General features: G+C 56.8%; 1 protein-coding gene across 2 annotated transcripts in view; it reads right to left on the reverse strand.

Moving 5' to 3' along the window:
• PCDH19 (protocadherin 19) overlaps positions 1-9,175 on the reverse strand; it is a gene marked incomplete at both ends in the record, with an annotated part of 54,731 nt that extends 45,556 nt beyond the window's left edge. For both annotated transcript variants that reach the window (XM_084212786.1, XM_084212785.1), the window contains 2 exons: positions 3,814-4,141; positions 7,035-9,175. In XM_084212786.1, the coding sequence (XP_084068912.1) occupies positions 3,814-4,141; positions 7,035-9,175 (2,469 nt within the window). The remainder of the gene's footprint in view (positions 1-3,813; positions 4,142-7,034) is intronic.
• Positions 9,176-10,185: the final 1,010 nt, after the last annotated feature.

Consider the following 10,185-nt stretch of genomic DNA (forward strand, 5'->3'; position numbering starts at 1 on the left):
CCACTTCCCTCCCAGCGCTGCCACCACGGAGCCATCCCAGAGAGTCAGCCAAGAACCTCCCTGCCAATTCCACCCTGGGACATGCAGCCTCTCAAAGAGGGCTCTCCCTCTCCATGTCACCTCCTGGCCTCTGGCAGCCAGGTCCTGCCACCACGGTGGCCCCAGGGGAGCCCTGGGGACAGAAGGAGCTGCTGTCCCCAGGGTGTTTCCCATCCTGGAGCAGCAAAGGAACACCATCTCCCAAAGCAGTGAGAATCTGGGATGTAACAGATACAGCCATCACACACAAACTGTTTACTTTTAAACCAACAAGTCAAAATGCAGGCATGTAAGTGCTACCCAAGGGTGGCTGCTCTACATGCAGGTCATGAGTCCTGGATCCTAAAAGGCTCAGCATTCAGACCAATTTCCACACCACCCCAATGCAACACGCATTTTTATCAAGGAAGCTGCCTAATAGCTCCTATTAATTTTGATTTTTAATCTCCTGGTGCAACTCCCAGCGATATACATGCAAAACCTGACAACAAGCCCTTTTGGTTTCAAAGCTAACTTCTCCTCCAGCTCAAGGAAGACAAAAAGATCTCTCGGCAGCAGCAAAGGCTCTGAGCAGCAATGCCCTTGAAGCTCCAACATGTCCCACTCTCTCTGCTGCAAAACAAGCCCGAACGCTAACAGGGGCCAAGCCTCCTGCTGTCAGCCAGGATCACCAGAGCTGCTCACAAACGCTTCCTGCCATCGCTGCCTGCAGCCACAGGGGTGCTGAGGGGCTGTGGGCAGTGCCACCAGGGGCCCCCTGGCACCCACAGATTCCCAGCAGGGCCAGAGCACCCCGGGATCCCCCCCTGCCTCCCCACGCTCTCTTGGCAGCCGTACCCCGGCACAAGCAGAGCTGACAGCCAAGCCCAGCCCCAGCCAAAGGGAAAAGCTTTGCAAGGGTGGGATCAAACTTCTGTTGCATCCTCAGAGCGGGGTTGCAGCCCCTCAGACACCACTCTTTAATCCTTTCCAGATCACCAGGGAAAGATGAGAAGCACCAACAAACCCAATTATTCCCAGCCCCGAGACCTGCCACCGCACTAGAAGAAACATTTCCTGAAGCTCCACAAACAAGCCATCCTTGGGGACTTTTATTTCAAGGCTCCTGACTGTTAAAATAAATGAGGCTCACGTTAAAGACCAGCTACATCACAAACCCACCGCTGCTGGGGCAGCACGTGTCTGCAGAGGCAATAGCTTACCCTCAGCCACAGCCACCATATGCCAAGTGACACTGCCAGAGACACATTTACCTCGTATTTTATCTGTTCTCAACCCATGCTTTGCTTTCCCATCAGGAAAAGTCACTCCTAGGTGGAGCAGCAATGATATCTCCCCGATGCTGACACCTCATAAAGCCTCCCCGGGGAAACAACGGCGGCTTCATCACTGGAAGCAATTCAAACCAGCCCAGACAAAGCACCACTGGAAGCACTGCAGGGAACGCTTTGGCTCTGTAAACTCTGGGCAGGGACTGTGCTTATTAAATGCTCAGCAGCCGGAGGTGTGCCAATAGCACCCTGCACAGCCACAGCACCACAGCACAGCGCTGCTCCGGCAGGCACGGGCTGCAGGGGGCTCGGGGCTGCCACGCTCCTCCATGGGAACAACTGCTGGGGAGCTTCTGTGTCACCCCCAGCGCCAGGACAGGGCTGTCACTCTAGCACCAATGAACCACCTCACTCTCAGGGTCACCAGGATTTTTAGAAGCCAACAGAACCCACGCCACCAGCAAGATAGCTTTGCCTGCAACAGCTGGAAGCATAACATAGGGGTTCTGCCAAAAAACATCAACATTCCCACCCTGAACTAAAGTTCCAAACAGCTTCCAGGTGGGATTTCTCCACCCCGTACCCTGATCCTGCCCTTTTGTCCAGAAGCACCTCCAGAGAAGGAGCAGACCCTGCCAGGATGCGTTCCTCTCACACGAGAGATGCCGGTGCCTTGGCTGGACTGGCGAGCTGCCTGCTGCCCTCAGCCAGCTCCCGGGGCTGCTGTTCCACTGACACTCCAGCCACTCATTACAAGAGACAGACTTCTTTCTCCAGGCAAGCTACCAGCTCTCCACAGTGCATCTCACCTGCACAAGCCATGGGAAGATGGGGCGAGCTGGAGCCACAGGGAGAAACACGCATCCCATGTCCCTCACAAGAGGGTGAACAAAGCAGGGAAATCTCTGGAGGGCACATTCCATGAGACCCCAGCCCAGCTGCTGTATCACAGAGAAGCACAGGCAGCACTGCCTTCTGCATGCAGCTGCCTGCTAACTTTATCAGCTGAGTTATGATGGTCCTGATGGTCCTTCCATCCTCCCTGGCACCTGAGACCTCCCACTGCCAGCATGCACTCCTGCAGAATGCCAGCCTGTGATGGATTTTGTGACTGCTGGCGGTGAATCACAGGCTGACAGGATGCTCCACAGCTCCAGTACCCATAGCAAGGCACCAGCCAGAGACGCACTTCAGAACCCTCTCCAGAAGACACTGCTCCAGGAAGACAGGAATTCCTCAGGGACCCCTGCCCGCAGCATGCCAACAGCAGCGGTCACTCGTGTGGGCAGCACCGGTACATGACCTCTCAGAGCTAGTTCTGCCTCAGTGGAAGTGTCAAACACCAGGGGTCAGTGAGCATTCTGCCAACACCACCACAGCAGGACCAGGCCCCCAGCACCAGCCCTCTCCAGCAGCCCTGCAGAGCACCAGGCTCGGCTCTCTGCAGCACCAGGATGAATCTGAAGCAGCTCTACTCCCTTCAGCAACAGCATTTTGCATTTACACCAGCACACTGAACACAAAACAGAGTGAGCCATAAATATTTCAGCTGCTTTTTCAGCTTTGTTATTCTGTTCAAAGCAGGAAACATGACAAACCTTTGATTGTTTTGCTTAAAACCAAACAATAATTCAAAGAGAGACAAACAAGCAACATTAAATGATGCCTGTGATGTACAGGAAACCCAAAGAATTAGAAGAAACTGATGAGGATGGTGTGGATCAGAGCAGTCCCTTTCCCTGCCTTTGGCAGGTACCACACATCCCTCCCATGCCAGCCAGGGTCCTGCAGAGTGCAGGGACAGCACTGGGCCAGGTGTGCAGGTGGTCACAATGGGACATCCCGCACAGTCTGCACCCCCAGCAGGGCCAGCTGCCCCAAAGAGAACAGCCACCAACACCACTTCCAACAGCCTTTTAAAAAAACTTCTCTGAAGGAGAGTGTCTCCTCCCCTGAGCATTGCCACACAGAATCCTCCTGCCAAGCAGCCACCTCCAGCCTCCCGGGCACGTGGAGACAGCCTGGCCTGGCCCATCCCACCTGGGCACCTCTGAGGGTCTCTGCAGTGTCTGGGGATGAAACATCCACCCATGGCCACAGGAGCCAGGGCTGCCCCAGAACCTATGCTCCTGCTCCTCCCTGCCCACCCTCCATCACTGCCTCCCCCTGAGATGTCCAGCACACAGAAGCCACCAAAGCCTGCTCTGCCCAGCACACAGAAACCACCGCAGTGTGCTCTGCCCAGCACACAGAAACCACCAAAGCCTGCTCTGCCCAGCACACAGAAGCCACCAAAGCCTGCTCTGCCCAGCACACAGAAACCACCAAAGCCTGCTCTGCCCAGCACACAGAAACCACCGCAGTGTGCTCTGCCCAGCACACAGAAGCCAGCAGTCCCTGTTTGCCCAGCACCCCGTTTTGGCAGCGCTGGCACCGACAGAGCCGTGGGCACGGCTCAGCACGAACCCCTGCTGGCCCCGGGCACGGACCTGGCCGCACTCACCTCCGGCAGCGGCATGCCGTTGATGATGAGGTCGGGCTGCTGGGGGCTCTGCCCCGTGAAGGTGTGGTGGTAGATGTGGTTGGAGCCGGCGTTCCTGCTGTTCTGGCTCTCCACGTTGAGGAAGGTGCTCTCGGAGCGGCGGCAGCCCAGCGGCAGGGTCTGCTGGTGGTAGTCGAAGTAGTTGAGGGAGGAGGTGAGAGAGGAGCAGCTGACAACGTTCATTTTGTCCGTCTCCTCCACGTCCCGCGGCACCAGGCGGATATCGTTCTTGCTGATCTTCTTCTTCTTGCTGGATTTCTTCTGATGCCCGTAGGAGTACTCCGCGATTCTGGGGGACAGAGGGAAAATGAGAAGCTGAGAGCATCCCAAACCCTGCCCCGCTAAATTGGCATGCAGGAACCCAGAGGGCTTGGCCCCCATCTCCATGTGCGTTCTTAGTCATGCACGCTACGTCATGGTTTGGGTCTGGTGGCACGACACGGTGTTTAGCTTATTTTCATATGCATAATGTTTTCAGGTCAAACATGTAAAAAAATGGGAAGGGAGAATGCTTCTGTTTTGACCTAGGCTATGTAATTGCTGATATATAGTTACTACAAGTAAAGTCCAGCCTGCAGAAGAGAAAAATGGAGATGTTAAAATCCATGAACTGAAAAGGGTACCTGCATTCATTTCCATGCATAATAAGGATTTTTAAAGTGATTTAATTTGGTCCCTATAATGAAAATTCAAAACGAATAGCAGATTTTTTTCCCCAGTTCATTTTCCATAGCAGTGAATAAAGCACACCCAGAAGCAGTCCTAGCTGGCAAGCTCAATTCTCTCACACTCCAAAGGCTGTTTGTTTATTAATGCTTTATCTAAATTGCTGGTGTTTTGACTGTCTCCTGATCATACCTGATCTTTTCTCCAATTGAATTCCATTCCTGACTCACACTGACACGCACATCCCCTTCTGCTGGGAAATGCTTTCACCTTCTCAAAATCAGAGAACAACAACCGTGTGTTTTGCAAAGAAAAATGATCCTTTTTGACCTTTTTATTTTACTGCAAGCTTGTTTTTCTCTGCCTTTCCTTCCCTCTTCGCTTCCCACCTGCCAAAAGAATCAACTGATGAACTGCCTTGTTTGCCTTCTGCAAAACACCAGAGGAAAAAAGTTACTGCAAAACAACACCCAAGCAAATAATGACAAATTATTTGCACTTTGCATTAGTTGGGTCTGCTCGGCTCAGAGTGGCTGTGGCTCATCTTCCCACAGTGAGCACCACAATGGTCCCTGCCATTAATTTGTACATGCACAGCACTGGGTAACTCGCTATTTCCTAGGGAAGCACATCAAATGCCATGCACAGTCAGAAATGCACATCTGAAAGTCAGGATTTTGCTCCTCTTCTTGTTATGATAACAGCATTAAAAAAAAAAAAATCCAATAGCTTCAACAGAAACAACGGGATGAATAAATAATACAGTTTATCTGGAAAGGCAAATCTTGGACAAATATTCTTGTTCCAGAAAGCTAATTGCCTGAGCATGAAAATGCCACTAAGTCGAACAGCCCTCATATGTGCCTCATAAATTAACACGTCATTTGAAGAGTCTCCAGCAGCTCTTGTGAAGAATCCCTAACACAAGGCACTGCAAAGCCTAAAGGCGTGGGGAGAGGGTGCCCCACGGTCGGTCGCCGAGCCTGCCTGGTGCTTCCCCACCTCTGCAGCCGACTCCTGCTCAGACACACACTGATCACAGCCCGAGCACCCCCGAGTGTGCAAATAAATCACAGGAAGGCAGGGATTGCTGTTGTGCCAACAATCTATATGCTGCTGACTCGTCTAACAATGCCTGATGAAGCTTTAATTGTTTTGTTTACCTAAATGTTTAAGTTTGGCAATGCGAGAGCCCAATTATTTCCTGCAGGCATTCATTTTTCTGTCCTTTCTCTATTGACCAATTATTTAATTAAACCGCACTTCATTAATCCCTAAGCCGTCACAGTAAACCCGGGGCTTATACGTATGTGGGTAGCTGCTAGGGGCATCACCACAACATGATTTTTATCCATTCAGGTCCTATCCCCTTTTAATGGGCCGAGCTGGCAAGAAATCTGGTCTGTGAGCTTTCACTTGAAGCTAGACATCCCATAATACAGCACAGACCGACCTTTATTTGCAGATGATTTTTCCCCCATCGAGCAAAAAGGCTTATATACGCACTTTACGCTGTGAAAACGGGGTACAATGCCCCGACTCTCCGGCATTATTTCTGCGTAAATAAAACTTTAAAGACCGCACATCCCCCCGCGCCGCTGAATTGCCAGGGGCGAGCGTGCGTTTCCAAGGTAGAGCAAAATTAATTTCCATCCCTCCTCTCTGAAACGACTCGGTGCCGAAGGAATGGAGAAGTCATGGCTATTTCACTAGTAACAGGATTAAACCATTTATGAGGCATTGCAGCTGCTCTTTTATGGCATCTGATTGATATTCATGTGTGGTTAGCATTTGTCTCCTAACTTGTGTAACACAGAGAATAGTAAAAGAGAGACAATAATCGCCAGGCTGTTACATATTCAGGGGACTGGATTTCCCCTATCAGCCTTTCAGCGGCTCCAGGCGCGGGGCTGACCTCCCCTCCGGCATTTCGGACCGCGGAGCGCTCGCCCAGCCGGGGCAAAACGACACAAAAATCCGCCAGAGCCATCGCCGGCAGCCCGGCCGGCCCTGCCCGGCGCCGGAGCCGCTCTCGGCCGCTCGCCGTGCCGGCCGTGGCCGGGAGCCGCAGCGGGCGCACAATAGCTCCTTTGAGCGGCCACCGAGGCTCGGGGATGCCGCCCGCACCGGCTGCTGCGGGGATGCTGCGGTGGCCGGGGGCTCGCCCCCCTCGGCAGCCCCGCCGGGCACGGGGGGCTGCCCGCGGGAACCAGCCGTGCCCCGGTAAAACCGCTCTCCCCGCTGGGTGTGATGGAGCACGGAAAATCGGGGATGCTGCAACAGATTGTCAAGCCGCACAATTAAGTCGATTCGTTACTCTGCTCTCTCCTCGCAGAGAACAATTTCTTAAAGCTTTGCAAGAAATTTTCTTACAGGGATGGGAACGTCAGTTTTGTTCCTAAGGCAAATCCACCCCGCTTCACCACCCCCTAGTATACAGCAGCAAATGCAAAAGTAACCGCGATGGCAAAAATCAAAGCAGACCCGCAGGTGCACGTAAACAAAGGTATCTTTACCTGCAGTTGTAGGTCCTGATTTCCTTGTTATCCCTTTTGCACTTGACTGCCACAAAGATCATGGTGACAAAAAGAATGGCTGCAATAGACCCCAGGGCAATAATGAAAATCAAGGAGAGGTTAACAGATCCTATGGACTCCTGGGCATCCAGGGCTGGAGACAGGTATATCAAAATCAAGGCAGAAGCCGAGAGAGATGTTTTCCCATGGTCATGAGCCACCACGATCAGCTCATAGGCTGTTTTGGCGTTCTCCCCAAAGGCTCTGGTGGTCCTTATCTCTCCATTGACCTGGTCGATCTCAAAAAATCCTCTGTCTCCTTCCACCATTTCGTAGGAAAGTCTGCCATTTTCACCCTCATCATAGTCATCTGCCTTGACCACCGTCACCAAGTAGCCAACCCCCGCGTTCCTGGGGATGTACACCTCCGCCGTCCCGTTGACCAGCGGCGGGGCCGTGATCACGGGCGTGTTGTCATTGACGTCCAGGACGATCACCCTGACGGTGGCATTGCTCTGCAGAGAGGGATTACCCCCGTCTTTTGCCAAGACCTTGAACTCAAAGGCCTTGGTCTGCTCATGATTGAAGGACCTCAAAGCATAGATATCTCCAGAGTTGGGGTTGATGGAGACATAGGTGAAAACAGGCATGTCCCTGACTTGGGAGGGCACGATCTGGTACGACACGCTGCCATTGAGGCCCAGGTCAGGGTCCCTGGCTGACACCGAGAGCAGGTAAGCTCCTGGGGTGTTGTTCTCCTGCACGATGACTTGGTAATAGGGCTTGGAGAAGTGGGGATGGTTGTCATTCTCATCGGTGATCTTGACGGTGAAGGACTTGGTGGCCTGCAGGGACGGGATGCCATTATCCCTGGCCTGGATGGTGAGGTTGTACTGGTCCCTCTGCTCCCGGTCCAGCCGCCCATCCACCAGGATGGTGGAGAAGCTCTCGTACTCCTGGAGTCGGAAAGGCACGTTGCCCAGGAGCTTGCACTGCACGCGCCCGTTGGCCCCGGAGTCGCGATCCGAGACGCGCACCAGGGCGATGACGTACCCCGGCGGGGCGTTCTCGCTCACCTCCACCAGCTCGCTGTTGACAGAGAGCAGGTTGATGAGGGGCGGGTTGTCGTTGGCATCCTGGACGCTAATGGTCACTTTGCAATGGGCAGGGATGGAGTTAGGCCCCAAGTCCTTGGCCTGCACGTCCAGCTCGTAGACGTGACCCTCCTCGTAGTCGATGGCACCGCTCACCGTGATGAGGCCGCTCTGGGGGTCGATCTGGAACAGCTCCCGGGCCCGCTCAGAGACGTAGCTGTGGAAAGAGTAGAGGACCTGGCCGTTGGTGCCCTCGTCCGGGTCGGAGGCGTTGAGGCGGATGACTGGCGTCCCCGGTGGGGCATTTTCAGGCACGCTGACGGTGTAGGCCGGCTCCTCGAAGAGCGGGTTGTTGTCATTGGAGTCGATGACGCGGATGCTGAGCTCCACTGTGCCAAAGTTGGGCGGGTCACCCCCATCCAGAGCCGTGATCACATAGCTGTAGTGGGACTGGGTCTCACGGTCCAGGCTCTTCTCCACCACCAGCTCAGCAAAACGAGACCCATCACCCCGCGTCTTAGTCTCCAGCCCAAAGAGGTCATTGGGGGTGATCTCATAGCTCTGCACCCCAAAGCTGCCTGAGTCCGGGTCATAGGCACTCTCCAGTGGCACCCGGGTGCCAGGGCTGGCCGTCTCCGAGATCTCCAGCTCGATTTGGTCGGTGGGGAAGCTGGGCGCATTGTCGTTTAGGTCCTTGATCTCCAGCTTGATCACGCAGATCTCCATGGAGCTGGACATCACCTCCAGCGAGATGACACACTTGGGGCTCTGGCGGCACAGCAGGTCCCTATCGATCTTCTGCTTGGTCACCAGCAGCCCGGACCCGGGGCTGATGTCCACCAAGTGGGGGGCTGAGTTAGAGACCACCCGGAAGGCGGCGGGCTGCCGGGGGTCCAGCACGAAACCGGCGTCCCGGGCGTCCTTGGCGACGTTGGCGATCACCGTGCCGGCCCGCTGCTCCTCCTCCACCGAGTACTTGAGGTTGACGAGGGCCCCGGCGCCGGCCCACAGCAAGGCGGCCCCCAGCAGCGCCGGGAGAGCCCCCATGGCCGCGCCGCCCCTCCACCCGCCGCGCCGCGCCCCGACGGCCGCCGGCCGCGCGCCTCAGGGGCCCGCCGCGCTCATGCGGGCAGCGCCCGCCGGGCTGCCCCGGCGGCGGGCGGGCGGCTGCGGGCACCGGAGCCGCGGTCTCCCGCACACACGCCAACGCCGTCCGCTCAGGCGCTCCGTGCCGGCGGAGCCGCGGAAGGGCCGGGCATGGCGAGCGGGTGCGGGAGCAGAAGCGGGGTGCTGAGCCGAGCGGTACCGAAGCGAGAAAGGAGGAGCGGAGCGGAGCGGAGCCGAGCCGAGCCGTGCGGTGCAGCGCCGAGCCAGCCGAGCCCGCTCCCGCCGGCGCTCGCTGCGGCGGCCGCACGCCACTGCCCGCAGTCCGGAGCGCCGGCGGGCGGCGCGGGGGCGGGCGGCGCGGGGGCGGGCGGCGCCAGGCCGCAGCCAATAGGCGCTCGGGGGCGGGACCGGCGCGCCGCGCCGCCGCCAATGGGATAGCTCCGCCGGCCGGGGGCGGGGCCGGGGCGGGGCCGGCGGCGCGGACGGGAGCGGAGCGGGCACGGAGACGCGCGGAACGGAGCGGGACGGGACGGAGCCGCTGCCCAAGCCGGGAGCCCGTTGTCCCTGCTGTCCCTGCTCCCCTGCCCCGCTGACACCGTCCTGCTTCCCGGGAGCTGCGGACGCAGCGGTGTTTTGGCTCCGCGCCCGCGGTCACCGGCGGTTACTTCTTTAGCCAGTGCGCACTGGGCGGTGGCGGATCCCCGCGGGCAGCGCGAGGACCAGCGGGTCCCGCGGAGCGCCCCAAGTCCGTTCAGTAGAGACTGAACCCTCTGGGGCAGGAGCACCCCGCCCCGCCGGGCAGTGTTCCCGGGGGCCGGCGAGGGGCCCGGGACCGCCCAACGCCCCCGGGAGGCTCCAGCCGCGCAGGGCTCGGTGCACCGTGCTGATCCCCGGAGAAACCACCGCGGTACCGTGTCCTCCTAACGATGAAATAAAGCGTTCCCGGGTGC

This window comes from Fringilla coelebs (genome assembly GCF_963513975.1).
Source record: "Fringilla coelebs genome assembly, chromosome: 11".
NCBI lineage: Eukaryota > Metazoa > Chordata > Aves > Passeriformes > Fringillidae > Fringilla > Fringilla coelebs.